The sequence below is a fragment of the Anneissia japonica genome, unplaced genomic scaffold, assembly GCF_011630105.1.
Source record: "Anneissia japonica isolate Jap-2015-1 unplaced genomic scaffold, ASM1163010v1 scaffold288184_len555535_cov198, whole genome shotgun sequence".
Taxonomy (NCBI): Eukaryota; Metazoa; Echinodermata; class Crinoidea; order Comatulida; family Comatulidae; genus Anneissia; species Anneissia japonica.
Genome location: NW_022698468.1, coordinates 163,230 through 182,106, shown reverse-complemented (window position 1 = coordinate 182,106; position 18,877 = coordinate 163,230). Strand labels below are relative to the sequence as shown.

Below are 18,877 nucleotides of genomic sequence, written 5' to 3'. Positions count from 1 at the left end.
TTTATTTTTATATACTATTTAAAGATATTCTCTATTTTGGTAGTACAATCTAGAACATTCCAAAAATTACATTACCAGTACTGGCTTTTCCTTGTGGTTATAAAGTGCAATTCTTTTCCCTGATCATTTATTCCACATGCTTTAAGTGTTGCTGCAGGTAGCAGACAACCCTACCAGGTACCCATCTGTACTCCTGGGTGGAGAGAAGCAATGCAGATAAAGTGCCTTGCTCAAGGACACAAGCGAAAATGCACAGCGAGGGATTGAGTTTCAATGACATGTTTCTCAATAATAATTGAACCTTGATAGAGTGCATTATGTTTAAGCCTCAATGCGCTTAACAATAAAAATAGAAGCCAGGAATTTAAGAAAAATTTCGTTTAAAAAAGTGAACTTTTAGTGGTTTAGTTACCACTGATTTAATGACTTTTACTAGAATATGAAGATATTTACACCATTTGCATATCTATTGGGGAATAAGGAGTATAAAAATAGGATGCTCACCCAGATGCCCATGGCAAAGGATGTATGGTTCTCATAAAGAACTTGGTCAGATTTATCATACACAATATATGCAGCTCAAATACATTAGAAGTAATGCAAAGTTAAGTAAAGTAAAGTAATGCAGATAAATTGCCTTGACTAATAACAACAAAAAAAGGCCTCAGGCCTTTGATCACTCCAGTGAAATCCAGAGGACTTACCTCTGCACCATTATCTTCCACAATATGATTGAATAATGATTATGTGTGTTTATTACAGGATTCAACATCACCAATGTGTCGGTTTGCCAACCAACTGGATGCATTCAATATTCACTTCAAAGCCAACCCGACAACGCAGCTTATACCCAGCGTTCTTGACCAGACATCAAAGAGCTGCTCCAACCTTCGCTCAAAGGCTGGACTCCAGCTTTCGCTGAAGAGAGGCATCTTACTTGTCAAGCCACCGGAAGGTGGCAGCAACATTGACAGGAACGTTGCAGCTGTTTTGAGCGGAACCATTCCTTTGCAACATCTTCGCCAATATGACAACACTAAGGAACATGTTTACCTTGTGAAAGAATCTGGTTTTATGAATGATTTAGGATTATTTGGACTTACACAAAGTCTTTCACAAAGGACTATTGGACAATACAATATAACGGTTGTACAGAGGTCGCTGGATCATCGGGGACTTGATATCAGTACGGACAATACCGTTTGGCATATATATTACGGCGTTAGTGTCAGTGACGCCACTGCAAAAGTGTTGGAATACGCAAAGTTGGTTGCAACTGAAGATGCCTGGAAGAAAGAGCAGGCAAATTTGATAGATATGAAGAAAGGAAGAAGAGAGTGGAGCGCCGAGGAGAAGAGACAGATTATAGAACACGGAAGTCTCCTTGAATATGATTCGTATTACGTCATGGATATCTCCACTTACCCACAGATTGCATTTGATGGAAATAGTATAACATTTTTAACGCCTGAAGAAGCCAAGTTTCACCCAATAATGCGATGATAGTCTGCTAGCTGTTTTTGTTTTTGTTTATTGAACTTTTCAAAGGAAACATGTACAATTATTGCATCTTGAAAGAAATTGTTTCTACAAATAGCAGCTGATGTTTAAGAAAAACTGCTATGTTTAATACAGTATCTGAAAACATTGAGACTTGTCGTGTTTGAGGGAGGAAAGCTGTTTTGCAATAGTTCTTCATAATTTGTTTTTGCAACCTTCTTTGGTTTTTTTTTTCATACAAAAAATGAGACCCAAGCAAAGAAGCATTTTGAGATTTTAGAAAAAAGATGGTGCTAGGTGTATTAGTAGGTTTAAATAGTGAAATTTAGAAAACACTGCATGATATTATAAGCAGCAAAAATGGACACTGATTTGTCTGTTTCTGTAAAGATAAAGAATGTTGCTATCTCCTATGTGTGTAGAATGATTGATTGATTGATTGTTGGTTGTGACATGGCTGATTGATTAGCTTATAATAATTTGCTTGTCAATAAAATCTGTATATTTAATGTTTTCTGATACAAAAAATATAATATTTGAAAAAGTACCCATTAATTAATATAAGTTGATTGATAGACTATTTTTTATTGTTTTATCAAATTGAATAATTGTGGCTATCAATTGATTAGTTTTTTTCATTCCTTTTTTTTAAATTTTGAACTCTCTCAGTAAAAAAGACTGAATTTTATCAGAAATTAAGGAAAGGATACACAAATTTAAGACACAGGCAATGTCTACAGACTTTGGACAATCACATACTTAATCACGTAATTACAATTATTTTGTATCAATAAATTGATTGATTTGGCTCTTTTTTACAAACTATATCGATGAAATTTTACAACTCAATTTATACTGGAATAGTTGATTGAAGAAATCATTAAGTGTGCAATTGTTATTGAGACAATTGCTAATGACAGTCAAAACTTGTGTGTTGTACAATTCTCCAACCATTATCAGTAGTGTAAACTGATAATATATTTAGATAATTAAAACAGTATTAAATAATAGATATTGAAAAATACATATCTATTGGGACTGATACAATATTATTTCATATTGTTTTACCGGTTGTTTTATATAATAATAATAATAATCAGAATTCAATAGTTTATTGATTTCCTACTATTATTATGCAAATGAGTTTTAAACTATTTCCCTTATCATCTATCATGCCGAAGGTGTCAATCATCAGTAAAAATGTAAAACCCTGTCCATGTATAGTCATGATGTGCCTATATATGGTGATGATGTGATGTCATCATGACCATATTTAGGCATGTCACATGTTTTTGTCAAATCAAATGTGATAGTCTGGACAGGGCTTTCATATTTGTACTAGTTTCCACTGTATATATATTGTATTTTTCTAGATTTCCTTATGCTACCTTGATTTCAATCTGGGGAAAAAAACAAACAAAAACATCTTGTTTTTGTACATCACATACATAATGGTTTCTCGTCAGAAAGAAACCATTATTCATTATTTAATGTTTACTATTGACATTTTGCTAATTATGTCTACAATCGGATGACTTAATGGTATCTTTTGAATATTTTTACATGTGTACAGGTTGTGGAAAAAAGGGCCCTAGCTTAATGTATTTATTTGTTGATATTTTTCCATTGTCTTAAGCAGGCTTAGAGACAGAACTGTAAAGCTGATACAATAAGAGTATGCTAAAATATGTTTTAAGTAATATGTTCATTTTCTCTTCATATTTACGTGCCAAATATGTATATTATACATGTCCTAATGTTTTTCAAATGATAAAAATGTAAAATATATGTAATAGTATTTAGTAAAAACAAATGGCATCATACAACCTTGAATTTAATAATTTTAAGCAGTGATTTTGTTAATTAGTATTAGTTTATTCCCATTTATTTTACTGTTAAAACCAAACTATTTTAATTATCCATATTGTAGTTAATTCTAATGTTGAAGTTTATTATTAATTATTTGCTACCATAATTGTGTGCTTTATATTTTTAAAGCAATTGTTTTGTAAATATTTATTTTTTGACAATGTGTTCTTCCCATGTTATAGACTTTGGGATGAGATTTTATTTGAGTTGCAATTTACTTTTTGTAAACAATTAATTATTAATCCATTATTAATTTATTAATTACTACATAATACTTAATAGATAAATTAATAATTTATTATTAATTTCTTACTAACAATTAATATTTAATCTGTGTTTATTCCAAAATTTCTGATTTCAACATATTTTTCATAGCACTTTGATTTTCTAATTAACCCTGTCCTCGCGTCTTTCAAGAATTTAGAGATGTTAGAATATGTACATAATAAATATGAATAAAATTGTGAAATGAATATTAAATTTTGTGATTTTTTAAATATTCTTTTTTATTTTTATTGATGTTGTATAAAGGAATTCAAGTAATAAGTTTTGCTGAGACTTTAGTGTGTCGCATTTAAATTTTTAGGTTGTTTTTTTTTTATAACCACATGATAAATACATGTTAAGAAGCTATCTACTGGCATATAATACTGTAATTAAATAATCAATAATATTGTATTAATTACTACTAGGTACTTTTTATTACCTGCTAAAATAAATATAATTATTAATTATGCCTATAGTAATTGCTTCTTTCATAGTCAACATACAGTTGCAATTTAAATACAGAGGGCGGTATATTAATTGCATAATTGTTGAGGGCGCCCTCCAAATAACTTTTTTTAACATGAGCAATTAAACAAAATGATGTGATTTGTATCTTTGCATTTGTAATCATGCAGCCTAGCTGAATGTGAAAGACTTGTTTATATGGCCATGTTTAAGAAGGGTCATGTATGTGGGTGGTGTGTTTGTGTGTGTGTAAAAAAAAGCTCTTTTGTCAATTTTAAAGATGCCAAGCTAACCACGTTTAAAGTTTTAGCATTACCTGTATTTATAAAGCTAACATGTTTTATTCCAAATATGATAGATGAGTACTTACAAATGTTGTTGCCAGGGAACAGGTGATCCTTGACATATCTATCTTTCTTTCAATTTTCAATATTTATTTTTATTTTATTTTTTTTTTTCCTCCTTTTTCATCATGTTCCCTTGATTTGTAAAGGCTGCTTATGTTGTAGAGATGAATATACATATATTTACCATGTTTATTAATAAAAGGACATTTTTTGTCATAAAGTAATTATTGTGTAAAAGGTTATCAGTTATATTTGTTTCATGGAAGTTCCATGCTGATGAGGATTATGATGGCAACGATGACGACGTTGATGATGATAAATATATGATGAACTTCAAGAACCAGAACTGTTTTAACAGTTAGTGTTTCCCCTTTTCTGAGCATCAATCCAACTGACCAGTCAAAACAAGGCCATGAGTACTTAATCTTACTCCACAAATGTATTTTTCCATAAACCACTATGTTTTGAAGGATCCTAGAGGCTTCAGTCAGACCACCACTAAAACAACACTTATAACTATTTATACGTATCAAGCCGGCCTAATTACTTGCAATCAACCACAGTGGAGCTGAGGTGGGTATGCTATCTGCCACTCCATTTGGTTGGAATAGGGGTAGTTGTCAGCTGATATATCTTGGGATCTAGAAATGCCATATTTTCAAAAATTATTCACCTCACCATAGTGAGGTAGTTATGAATTCCAATATCCCACCAAGTTTAAATATTGTCTGTTTGAGGGGGACGGGTAGAGGCTCTTAGCTGCTATTAGGTAGTTTTCGCATTTTTAACGTTAGTACCCAACATGCAGGGCGATATCCTTAAACAAATCAAAATACGCATGTGCAAACCCGTAACCAACGTAAAATCCTGAAATCATCGTTCTCCGCAACGCAAGGTGAATAAATTGTGACATCAAAAATATGAAGTTCCAAAATTTGCTCTCCTCTCTAGTCCCCAATAATATTAAATCAACCATATTTCCAAAATGTTCTGACATCATCATTACCATGGTGGGGCTGACAGGGGCGGATCCAGAGATGCCCAAAAGGGGGGCCGAAGTTTGGGCCAATCGAGACAACAATGTCCTAGGGGGTCAAAATGTTTGTGTTCTAGATGCCCGAAAATAACATTTGAGGCGGTCTGGGCTATCTTTTTTTCTTTTTCTTTCTTTTTCTTTTTTCTTTTTTTACCTCCCAAAAGGGGGGGCTGGGCCCCCCCCCTAAATCTGCCCCTGGCTGAGGTGAGTATAGGCTTTCTCATTGCTATTTTGTAAATCTTGTTTCTGTCCCTTGATGGAAGATATCAGTTCTGGATGTTGCCAGCTGCTATTTTCGGATCCAAAAGTGGACAAACCCGACAAACTTTACCTGTATGCGTTGATAGGGGGTAGGGACGCAGCTAGGGAATGCGGAAATATGTATTGTAGTCCTCGCGAATGGAAAATTAATCATTTTCTAATAGCCTACTCTATATATAATGTGGAAAATCTTTCACGTATAAATAATTGATATTCATTGTGTGACTCAATGACCATTTTATGCATAAAATCTAACTAATGTATACCCGTCCACTAAAATGAAAACCCATTACATGTGTAAAGTAAAGAAGTAAATGTGAACCATTCCACCTCAAATAATTTTATTTGTTTTCCAATATATTTTTTAATTCATTTTAAATGGAGCTGATCTAAACTAGTAAACATTATGTTTCTAATAGGGGCATTTTTTGGATTTAAAAATATACCATATACTGTACTCCTAAACATAACTCCTAAACACAATGTAATTTAGACCGATTTTATGCATGAATTCTAATTGCAATGAACCCATCCAAAACTTGATGCATTTATGCAAAATAAATACTCTGGTGTGGTCCCATTACTTTTTAAAAAGACTAAAGCAGATTTGAGAAGTTTATCTATTTGATGCGTAAAACACAAGTGAACCCATCTTTAAAAGTGTTGACCAATTTTTAAAAAAAAATTCATTCTTTCAAAAATTTGATTTCATTTAAAACGGTTTCTTTTGGATGTATGCCAATTTTCACTGTTTTTTTTTTTTTAATAATTTCTTTAAGTATTATTTCATATTCTAAAAAAAGATGTTTTTGACTGTTGAACAGACCTTAAGGCAGAACAATGTAAATTTATTAAGTATTCAGAATTAATGAAAGATCTCTATCTACCTATAACGTTTTGAGGTTGTCGGTGGGAGCTGGTGTTGTCGTGGAGTGTGTTGTTATTTACATGTATTGAACAATCAAATCAAATATGCATTTATTTTCCATACAATACAGTATTGCATAAGAATGCAAATTGAAAAAAAAAATACATTGTATGGAAGGAGGCTACAGTGAGTTCAATTAGAGCTGTAAGACATAGCCACCTTTAACAAAACAGTTGGAAAAGTGACCGGTACCAATGATTAGCTATATTTAAACTAATATAATCACAGATTGATAAAATTCTAATAATAATTAATTATAATAATTCCAATCCAGTTTTGAACATAAGAACACAAGACTGAAATAGAAATGAGAGCAAGAAAAGAAAAAAAGATAATTAATTAATTACCATACACCAAGACCAAAGACTTCTTAAGATGATACTTAAAACTATTCAATGTAAAACTATTCAATGTAAATTTATTTTTAAGTTCATCAGGAACATTAACACTTTTAACTACAAAACATACAAGTAAACACAGTGATTTGAATGTGTGGTTTAATACACATAAAAGCAACTTGTGATTAGTTTGAATCCATAAAAGATAGCTTACATTTCTGTAATATCTGATCTACTACACATACCCAGCCAACCTATGTGATTCGTCTTCGTCTAGCTGTACCGTAGTGTAATTAAGAGATGCCTAGCTAAGCTGCTTCTCCAACTAGACCACCCAGCCTTGCACCCACGAAACGGCTGTACATATCACTACTAACTAGACTCAACGCATTATTAGCCATAAAGCTTACCATTCAAGGCTGGTTGATTGGTTGATACACACAATATGGAATATAGAGATCATTTGCAATCTGACCAATGACGAACATACTTTCTTAAGAAACTCATCCCAATGGTAAGAGATATGATATAAAAACATACAATTTCACAGATTTTCCCTCAAAGAGTGGGCTAAAAAAGGTTTAATCTACATGGACATTAATGCTAGCCTGTGTGCAGATGAATTGTGGGAAGTCTGCACTGAAATAGACATTTATTATACATTCATGAAATAGATGGCTGAGACTAGTGATACAAGTAACTTAAGTGTCAAATTCAAGTGGTAGCAGGTGCAGTGACACCCATGTACAACCCACCAGCTTTGGCCCTGCTGAAAGATATATATGCTATCTTGAAGTTGCTCTTGCTGTGGTGTCATTTCAGCAGTTTTCTGATTATTGTAGTTAAGTGTCACACAATGAATATTCATCATTGTGATGAAACAATGGTCTGGTGAATTATGCAAATGAGTCAACTAGCAAACAGCCTGTAATAGAAAAATGATATTAGATTTAACCAACAAATATTTAGACTTACATTAATGATGTATATATGTAATATATGTTAACTTTATAATATAAAAATGTATATATATATTTAAATATATCTAAGGATAGGTCAAAATATTGCTTTTCTCTCCTAAAGTTTCTTATTTTTTTATATATACTGTATGAAGCTGGTTTCAATCTATTACATCATGGTCAACACACAAAAACACATATGTATTATATATGTTTGTGATATATATATCAAATATAATATATGATATTAATTATATATATATATAAGCAGTAGGAACTTACAACTTACTGCAGTGACACCCTTGTGCAACCTACTGACTTTGGCCTGCTGAAAGATATATATGCTATCTTGAAGTTGCTCTTGCTGTGGTGTCATTTCAGCAGTTTTCTGATTTCTGTAGTTTCAAGTGTCAGGTAATGAATATTCATTAACATTAAATTACATCATTGTAATGAGACAATGGTCTGGTGAATTATGCAAATGAGTCAACTAGCAAACAGCCGGTTATAGAAAAATGATATTAGATTTAACCAACAAATATTTAGACGTACATTAATGATAAAAATGGTTTAAAAATAAATGAGTAATATTAATTAAAATTAATTGTCCCTCAAATAACATTATTTCATAGGGTTTGTATTTATATATATTCAACACCAACTGTCAGTTGGATAAAACTTGACTATAAGACATCCCAATGTAATTTTCACAGCCTTCTCGTACAGCATTCTGGTAGCATGGAGGGTTACTCCTCCATGCTATCAGATTGAATATTCATAATACTGTACTGTGTTAATATAATTTATGACATTGATGATTGTATACACCTTTTTCACAAATCAGTAGACATCTTGAAGTAATGATAATCAATCCAAGTCAGTGGTGCATAACCAACAGGAATGAGGTATGCTTTGAGGTTTTGATTCTTGTTGTCATGAGGACAAGAATTTAGCCTCAAAGCTCATCTTATTTCTGTTGGTTACGCACCACTGACTTGGGTTGTTTGTCATCGCTTTAAGATGTCAACCAATTCGTGGAAGAGGCGTATTGCACAAATAAGAAAAACTGTAAAACCGAGGAGATAAGAACCACGTATGTAGTACAATTTTTAATTTACAATTGGTGGATGTATTTAACAGCATTTTTTTATTGCCCTATATGGTGAAGAGAATGGAAAAAGAAAAAAATATTTCAAACAATAATTTTATAACAAATAACATTTATGAAAACAAAATTGAGATTATTAACTACAGTATGGCTATATCACCATTGGATGAAAAGATTCAATATTTCTCCACTTACCAGCACACTGTATTCTTATGTTGCTATCCACTCTCTCAAATTTACTACCCATCCTGAAGCTGAACACCACTGCTTCTTAACATTCTTGCCAACTGTACCAACATGCCTCTCTACAAAAAAATAACAGAACAAAATCAAACCTATATTTTAATGGCATTCTTTTATTCTAATAAATCTTTTAAAAAAACCTATACGACAATAAGTATTACAGTAGCCACATTTATAAACATAATTCATACAAATACCTTGGTTTGAAAATTTGAAAACATATAAAGACAGATACTGTAACAGGCTGATTGCATAATAGTAGTCCGTTAATTTTAATAATAATGAGACGTGTACGCTTTACTTTTGAAGTGCACATTACAACTGATCGTCGAACTGCGGTGTCTAAGGAGAGCCTGAGCATTGCTTGCAGTTAACACCACGTCGACAAACAAGTAAGGCCTGTTATAGTGTAGTCAACACGCCCTATCTTCAATTATTATGTTGTTACTGTCATCACATCGTTATCATTAGTTAGACCCCAGAAATACAATGGGACATACAATTAAACGGTCTTTAAAAACACAGTGATTTGAATGTGTGGTTTAATACACATATAAAAGCAATGATTAGTTTGAATCCATAAAAGATAGCTTACATTTTCTGCAATACTGTATCTGATCTACTACACATACCCAGCCAGCCTATGTGGTTCGTCTTCGCCTATCTAAGCGGCCAGCCTACATACACATTGTTTTTCTCTCTCACTGGACCACCCAGATTGCTGCTTACTAGACTCAACGCAGACCCAATATTAGCCATAAAGCTTACCATTCCAGGCTGTGACTGGTTGATATAGACAATATGGAATATACAGGCATTTGCAATCTGACCAATGACGAACACACTTTCATCAGACACCCTATTAAAATGATAAGAGATATGATAAAATAACATAAGATTTTGCATATTTCCCAACAACATTTTAACAAAAACCCTTCATACTTTAAATTTTCCAGACCTTCTCTTCTATATTATTACAAAATCAGCCTAAACGCGTCACAAACGAAGGCTGATAGAAAAAAAAAGGCTTCAAAATTCGCTGACAATCATAGTATAAGCCGTCTCTCTCAGAGAGTAGGTTAAAATTAGATCCGGCCAGCTACATTGCTCAAAAATAAATTGCTAAAGTGGAGACGTCATTCGAGTAAAATTGTATAACTGTACTTAATCTCAATTTTAGGAATACAGCAAAAACGTTAGAATTAATCTTTGGAATTAATAACACAAGCATTTTTTAAGTGAATAGGAATGTCGCCAAGTCTGAGTTCTATACCTACAGTAGTGGTGTTGAGTATTAATTGACATGGGGAGAGGGTGATTGATGGGAAATAAATAATTATATGGGGAGAGGGATGGAACAGGCTCAGGGTACATGAGCCCATTTAGACATTCTGGACCTTGTGCCGAATAAGCCTATATTATTTAGGAACACTCATGCTTTGAAAACATACTGTTAATAGAGGGCCAATTCTGGGCATCTGATGTTTATTTTAAAAACTTGGCAAACATAGTGGAGCTGAAGTAGTGGTCCCATTTTCGTGCTTGGGATATTTCTAATGGTAGAGAACTAGTAGTACAAGTTTGTAGTCACCCCTTCTCTATTCCACTGCATAACACCCTCATTTTTTTTAAAGGAGAGCATCAATGATGTAATAGCCCACTTGACAATGGCAACAAATTTGGGGAAAAAACATTCATTCATTCGTCTTCCCTCAAATACAGGCAATTCATTATTAAATTCTTTTTGCTTACAAATTTTCACTGTTTTTTTTATAATATTTCTTTAAGTATTATTTCATATTCTAAAGATGTTTTTGACTGTTAAATAGACCTAAAGGAAGAAGAATGTAGTAGTAGTAAGTATTCAGAATTAATGAAAGATCTTTAACTATCTATAACGTTTGAAGTAGCTAAGCAGCTTTTCCGACTTGAAAGCACCACAAAACTGCAGTACTTATCGCTACTAACTAGACTCAAAGCAGTCGCACTTTATTAGTCATTCCTTTGCTTGGAAAAGCGTCTCATCACTGATCAGATCGAATGCGCTGACGACTTCCAACAACAGAAATAATGACTCTTAACGACTCTTGACTGACATAAATAGAATATCTGATCATATCTGTTTCGTATGCGATATCGCATGTGATCGACTATGCCTAGGCCTATTAGCACCTACGACTAAAGTCGTTAAATAAAGACTTCTAAAGCATATTTCTTTAATTATCCACCACATGAACAAACCTGGAATGAACAAAAAGGAATGAAGTTACATATTTATTATTTCGTCTGCATGCTTAAATACAGCCCGCCCTCTATTTTAAAACAGGTGCAGGCACTACTGAATAAAAAAAATTATATAATACTTGTATATGCTTTAGATTAAGTCACCTTCTGTAATATACATGGCCTTTTGACCACACAATGGTCTTCATTTTTTCAATATGTAGTATTTTCATATTACAAATAATGTTTTCCATAACTCAAAAATGCAATATAAGCAACTGATTTTATTTTCCTACACAGCTAGCTAGGCCTACTGTATTTATTATTTCAACTCATAATTAGCTGAATATTTTTAATGTTTACAGTAATTAATGCATGCATTTCTTATCTTTTTTTTTTAATTTTTTCAAATATACCGTTTGTAATATTTGTACCAAGTAATTTCTTGTATGCTACTCTTGCTTTCACCAACCAAGACCAATCAATGTTCTTTTTATTCTGTATTCTGTATCAGATATGAATGTTACTACTTTTTTTTGTCTATAACGTTGCATACAGTATAAAATACTATTGTTTAAAGAAGCATTTGCTATACGTAGGCTACACCCATTCCTTGGCTGAAAGCTTCAAAGGAGCTTTCTGTGTTTTTGTAGGTAACTTTGATCAGTAGGGTAGGATGCTTTGATCTTCAGTTTATTCATAACTATGTCACCTATTAGGGGTAATGCTTTGATTGGTCGAACACTTTTGGTACTTATGCATATAAGCTTGCAAATATGGATAATTTTTCATTCCTGATGGTGACACAATTAATGACGAAATATTGAATCCTGACACGATGGCGTGCATTTCAATACTTGGAGTATGTATTATACTATCGTAATGTAGAGGAGTGTCGCCATTCTAAAACACATACATTAATAAAAAATATTTATATTACATGTATCTCTAAACAAACTACATATCTTTACTGTGGATGTATAAATTAATGTAATTATTAAGTGAGGAGAGAACTCGTCCAGGCAAAGCTCACTCCGCCAAATGGAAATGAGCACAAACGCCAAAGCTGGTCTTTTTGTGATGCCTTTGAAGTCCGTTCTTCACCAGTAGTTGCTCAATAGGCATTTAACATATTTACATTTTTTATGGTCTAATAAATGAATAAACACTTCACGAAATATTTGCACCAAAATTATATTATTGAATAAAAAAAAATCAAAATCGCCGACACCTGAAAATGAGATGGAGGACAAAACTGTTTTCCTTATGCCTAAATATTAATGTGCATATGCACTAAGATTGAAACATTTGATGTGCACTAGGTTTACCACAAATTGAATACAGTTTACTCCAAATACTGGCAGTTATTTTATTCGACATTTTGCTTTTATTTAAATAAGTAGTAAAATATAAAGGAACACAAGCTATACACTGTATGCAAGTTACCAAAAGCCCAATTGCAGTAGCAGGGGCATCACCAGCCGGGGATCGGGTAATTCTATCTCCAAAGCCGCTTTCAAAGTAAAATTTAGACACTGGGTCATGAACTCAAGGGTGTATAGGATATTAACTGAATTAAGATCTCTAACATACTATTTTATTCTTCAAATTGCTTTTCCTATCCATTGATTTATTGTTTATTTTACAATATTTTTCCCGAAATAATAGTTGGAAATAACCTTGCATTTAAATATAATAATGTATTATCAATAAATGAGTGTACAATTATGCCTACTATTTGTAGCCTTATTCATAATACTGTACAGTAATCCCCAATGAATACTCTCCATAAAGGATGAAAATCAGAAATTAGTGCAGTAAGCTAGGCTGGCATAATTTTTTCCCATTCATTTTGGCATTGTATTCTTTGGATAGGTCATTTTTAAAACAAAAATTAGGGCTGGGTGTAGAGGACACCTATATGCCATTTATTATTTGGGGGGCCTACGTTAGTGTAGATATACAGTACTGTATTTCTACTTCCATTTGCTAAAGGTACGGTCAATTGTGTATAAAATCACACTATTACAAGCATATACTGTACAAGTGACTATTCTACACATAGTGTATATCTTGATCACTAATTATTTCCGTTTACACTTATTAACGTTAGTATGTTCCATTGATTGAATTGTTTTTGTTGATTTTGTTTCTCACTTCCTTGTTGTCTTAATTGTAATAGATAGTTGTGTCGTAACAAATCCATTTTCAATCATATATAACAAATGTAAAACAGAATTAATAAAATGAGACTTAATTTAATAAGAAAATAAATATAACATTTTAATTGCACACAAAAATACAGAGACTGGTATTTCCTTAATTTATTCTATGCATTTTTTTTTTAACCGACGAACGTCAATTTCAATGGTAATGTCGAGTCGTTATGACTGGGTGGCGTACAAAGGGTTTGAGCTATTCATAGGTCGGCGCGCAACAAGATCAGTAACTCTTGATTTAATCTGTATTTCCATAGCAGCAGAACTGTGGGAATGTTCCTATGAATAGTTGTAGAAGAAGCAGGTACTGGCATTAAATTGCGTTTATTCTGTCACTACACATGGCAAGAACATAAGTTTGGCTTGATTATAACTTTATATACAGTAAACTGTGTAGGAAATTTCACTGGGTTTCACCTTGGTATTCAAAATTTCGGTTGTAAATTTTACAAAATTGATCAATTACAAATGACGAGTTATAATATGAAAATTAATTCATAATATTATGATTATAATGATTGAAACTGACAAAACATAGAAGAGAGACTTGCCGACAAGTTACAGTACATTAAAATAACGCGAACAAGTAGAACAATAACATTGGAAAGGAATCCGATTTCAAAATACAGTACAGATTGTTAATTTGCATATTTCAACATATTTGAATAATCATTTGACATTTTTCCATGGCCTCAATTTGTTTTTAATCTGTTAATTTTTAAGCAATTTCAGCTTCAGTGTTATTGAAAAAAAAATTATATTTAAAAAATTGTGTGCGAGGCTCCCGACGAAAGGGGGGAGAGGGCGATGGCGAAGAGGGCGATGTGCGAGTTGGCGGGCACCGCTCAAAATCCCTTGAAAGATTCGAAAGTGTACTGTAGTTTAACAAATTTACTGCGCAGCTTCAATATTTTGAAAAACGTTGAGTTATCAAAGAAAAATCTCTGAGAACATGTTAAATCTCGAAAATAACAGGCTGCGGAAAACTCCATCTAGTGAAAAGGCGACAAATTGAGGGCCACAAAAAAAAAGGGCCCTAGAGTATATTTAAAAAAATATATATTAATATAAAATATAAATGCTTTGCATACTTCCTTGGTCCAGGATTTTGCATGCTTCCAAATGTACCCCCTCCGCTTACAATGATGGGAGCCAAAAGCTGTGTAGCTGGGCAGACTTGCCTAGATAACAAAACCAAAATAATGGATATATTATTAGAAATTATATAATATTTTACCAAACTTGGTAAAATGCAGAAAAAGAGTCCGCCGAACCCCCAGTGGCATTTGCTTATTGCCAGAGTAAAAAATGTAGATATCATCCAATATTCGTGGGATAAAATTATTATTATATTTCGATAGAATGTATTATTAAAAATTGGTTGCTAATAATGCCATCAATGTACATAATCATTGGAAAATGAATGGCACATTAACTATAAGGTTTTTGATTTGACCCACCACATTTCTTTTTTATTTAATCCAGACGAGTGTTTGTCTTTGAATAACAATTAAAGCCCCATTCCCGGCAAAATTTCACTAAAAATTGACTTTTTTTAGAAAATATGCATTTGCATACTCTAATTATTATAAATCATGGAAAAATATTGGCATGAATTTTAGTTTTACGCAAAAGAATAAAAAAAAAGAAGAGAAATACAGACTATTTCTCATAAAATATTACCATTTTCGACGAAATCATCGTTACTAGGCAAATTCAGAGGTTGTAGATCGCATCCACTGGAATACTCTCGCTTTTATGTATACTTTATACAGTCAATAAAGTGCGCCCTCTCTAATGAGATTAGTTTTTGTACTTCGCATCTCGCACAATGCGGTCGTTCGGTTAGGCTGAGATTATGTTTGTTTAAGTGTCAAAATCTCAGTCAGAATCAGTCTTGTCCAGAGGGAGACGAAATATTATTATTTTTACAGTTAATTAAATAATAAATTAACCTAGGCCTAAGCCTTGGCCTGTAACTCTAGTTATATTTATTAGGCCATAAACTGCTATAATTTTATAACTTAAAAATGTATGGCTCGCATGGCTCGCTGGCTCGCATGGCTCGCTCATTGGCTCGCATGACTCGCTGGCTCGCACTTTGTCACGACCCCGCTCAAAGTGTGACCGCCAGAAGCCGTGGTTATCCTTTAGACTCGCTCATTTTATGAGGGGTAGGTCTAATTAATAGGCCTCATTTGGTTTTCATGCGTTGTTTGAGTCTGAAATATTATTATTAACAGTACTACTGTACTAGGCCTAGTTGAACAATTTAACAATATTGGCTATAATGGTCATTCATACTTTACAACGCACTTTTCTTAGCCAGCCTGAACCTGGCCATCTGAGACCTGTTCAAAATGGTACGTTCCTGCTTCTTACAAATCTACAACCGTGTGTTTTAGATTCTTGTGTGCCTTTAAAATTTACATTAAATCAAATATAACAACATTCAGTAAATGTTAACAACATATTACCTAATGAGTATGTAGAAGGTTAAAACAACAACAGCACAACGCAGATTCATTAGCAATGACGGAAGGCAGATGCTCTAGACTATTACTACTGTGAAGATTTGCATTTTCGCGGGCACACAGTGTAGGCCTATGCCTAGACTAGAGTTGCCAGGCTTCACGGCCAAACACACGCCATCTCACGGCCAAATTCGGCCAAACTTTTTTCGATATCGGCCAGATTTAATCCGATTACAGTAGAAGACAACAGTGATACATATTCATTTGAATTACTACAAAAATTACACGAAAATCAGCGGTCATTCGTTTGAAATTTAAGAAATTCAAATGATATACACAGAACAATGTTAAACTTTCACTGTTTTCCTTCTTTTAATTAATCTATCCCCATAAATACCTGCCCAGCTACATCATAAATATTAAAATAGCCTATGTTCTTTAGTTGCCGGCATGTAGGCCAATTCAGAGGCGAATCCAGAGATGTCCGAAAGCGGGAGAAGCCGGGGTCGAAAAAAAGGGGGGAGGGGGAATTTAGAGGATTTTTTTTGTTTTCTAGACGCCTGAAAATAACCTAATGCGTTTGAGCGATCAATTTTTTTTTCAACTCCTCCCCCTCCTAAATCAGGCTCTGCTATTTAAAACCACATTATTAAGATTGATCTAAATTTGATTTAAATGTATTAAATATTAAGGTACACTATAGTCGATCTATAGCAAAAATTTTAAGGGCCTGTTATTGGCAAATCCTGGCTCTCTTTAATTAGAATGAAGTTACATAGTTAGGTAACACAAACTTGTGTTAAAACAAACCTTTTTTCTAAACTTTCTAAATTCGCCTCTGAATGTAACTTCGAAGTATGCAACTTGCTTGAAATTGGAGGTGCCATCGGACCCGAATGATCACATCGAGCATTTATATGGCGATACGGTAACACTGCAGCACATAGGCCTATACAATTCAAGTGTGCAATAATAAATTAATTAAAGTACTGCATTTAATTTATATTCAAAAGAGATAGAACCTCCACTAAGATGGAACATAGGCCATACGTACAAAGACACACAATATTTACAAACTTGCATTGAACTGTCTTCATAAACCTTAAACGAGGAAAACTTCATAAAAATATATATATTTCATCCGAACAATTGTAAACTGTAATCTTTTAAATAAACTCTCTTACTCAAATCGGCTAAAGGGGGAACATAGATTAAGTGTTTAGTGCAAGTATACACCGTAAAAGGTACTTGATTAGAATCAAATATAGAATTTAAGATAATAAAAACAACATGCCTATCCAAAACAAGTCACGTTATATTAGGCCTATATTGGAAAAAAATGTAAACTTTTAAAAAAATCGGCCAGATTCGGACAAATATAGTTTGGCCGTGACTTTTCAAACGTTGCGGCCAGGCAAATATTTATACGACCAGATTCCTCAAATCAAATAGGCCAAATGGCAAACCCTGTCTTAAAGACAGCATTGTTCATTCATATGGAAATTAGTGTTTGACGGTGAATTTTTTCATCCAATGGGAAGAATCTATAAATTTATATTCAGCTTTATATTTACCGGGGGAACAACAAAATATTTGATTGGTGCACAACCGAAATGGTAATTTAAAGCCAACGAAGTCGCTAAAATATATATAAAATCATTTTATTCATTAAGACATAAAAATATACAGAATGGAATAAGAAGAACAAATATTTACAAGCCTAGGTCAAGTCTGGATCACAATATGCAAGACAAAAAACAATTACAAAATCAGATAAAAACATTAAAAAGCTACAGAAACGAAACAATATTAAAATTACAAGATCACTAGAAAACAAGATTGTACAAGGTGAGTACGGCTAAAGTTGTAAAAAGCTAAAGGTTAAAAAAGGTAAACATTCAGCCGAGGATGCAACTGCCAAAAAACTATTTTTGGCAGCGAGGGGACGCTACCAATAAACAACCAACAAACTACCGGGTTTCTGGGTTGATTTGCAAGGACATGGCTCAACTATTTTTTACTTAGGGGTTAATTGGTAAAAATCGCACACAAATCATACGACGTCACCGACAACGCCGGGGACGGCAACTCGATTTTGAGATTAATTTTCCGAATACATACTAAATAACTTATAATTACAAACTATTGTCTTCAGTTGTCTTTGTTGGTCATTCAAATGTCAATTTATCTATTTTTTCGGTAATATTACTATTCTCAATAATCTATAAAACACCCACATAACAACGTCACGTTAGATCGATCGGTGGGTACGCCATGGAGACGCCGGTAGGGTCAATTTTCGTCGGAAAGTATCAAGATGATAAACAGTTTCATTGGACTAAATTCTTGCTTATGTTAACCACTGCTTACACCTAAGATTATACTGACACGGGTTTCAAATCACGGTCAAGTACCGGTAGTTAAAAATCACCTAAAATTACCTTATTTTGCGAATTAGCGCCACTCAACTGATCATCAAACCCCCTCCCACTTCACATTCGTGCTGTCTCTTATACACATCTAGATGTGTATATCAGTATCCCATTTCAAGACATCTAGATACGCCACTGATTTACATTGCCAGATGAATGAAAAACTCAATCAATGTGCCACCAAATCGTAACCAGCCTTCACCATGCC

At 33.2% G+C, this 18,877-nt stretch overlaps 1 protein-coding gene across 7 annotated transcripts in view; it reads left to right on the top strand.

Moving 5' to 3' along the window:
• Positions 1–4,672, top strand: part of LOC117102664 (teneurin-3-like) — an 86,887-nt gene extending 82,215 nt beyond the window's left edge. For all 7 annotated transcript variants that reach the window (XM_033243035.1, XM_033243037.1, XM_033243036.1 and 4 more), the window contains one exon: positions 763–4,672. In XM_033243035.1, the coding sequence (XP_033098926.1) occupies positions 763–1,503 (741 nt within the window). In that variant the 3' untranslated portion in view covers positions 1,504–4,672. The remainder of the gene's footprint in view (positions 1–762) is intronic.
• Positions 4,673–18,877: the final 14,205 nt, after the last annotated feature.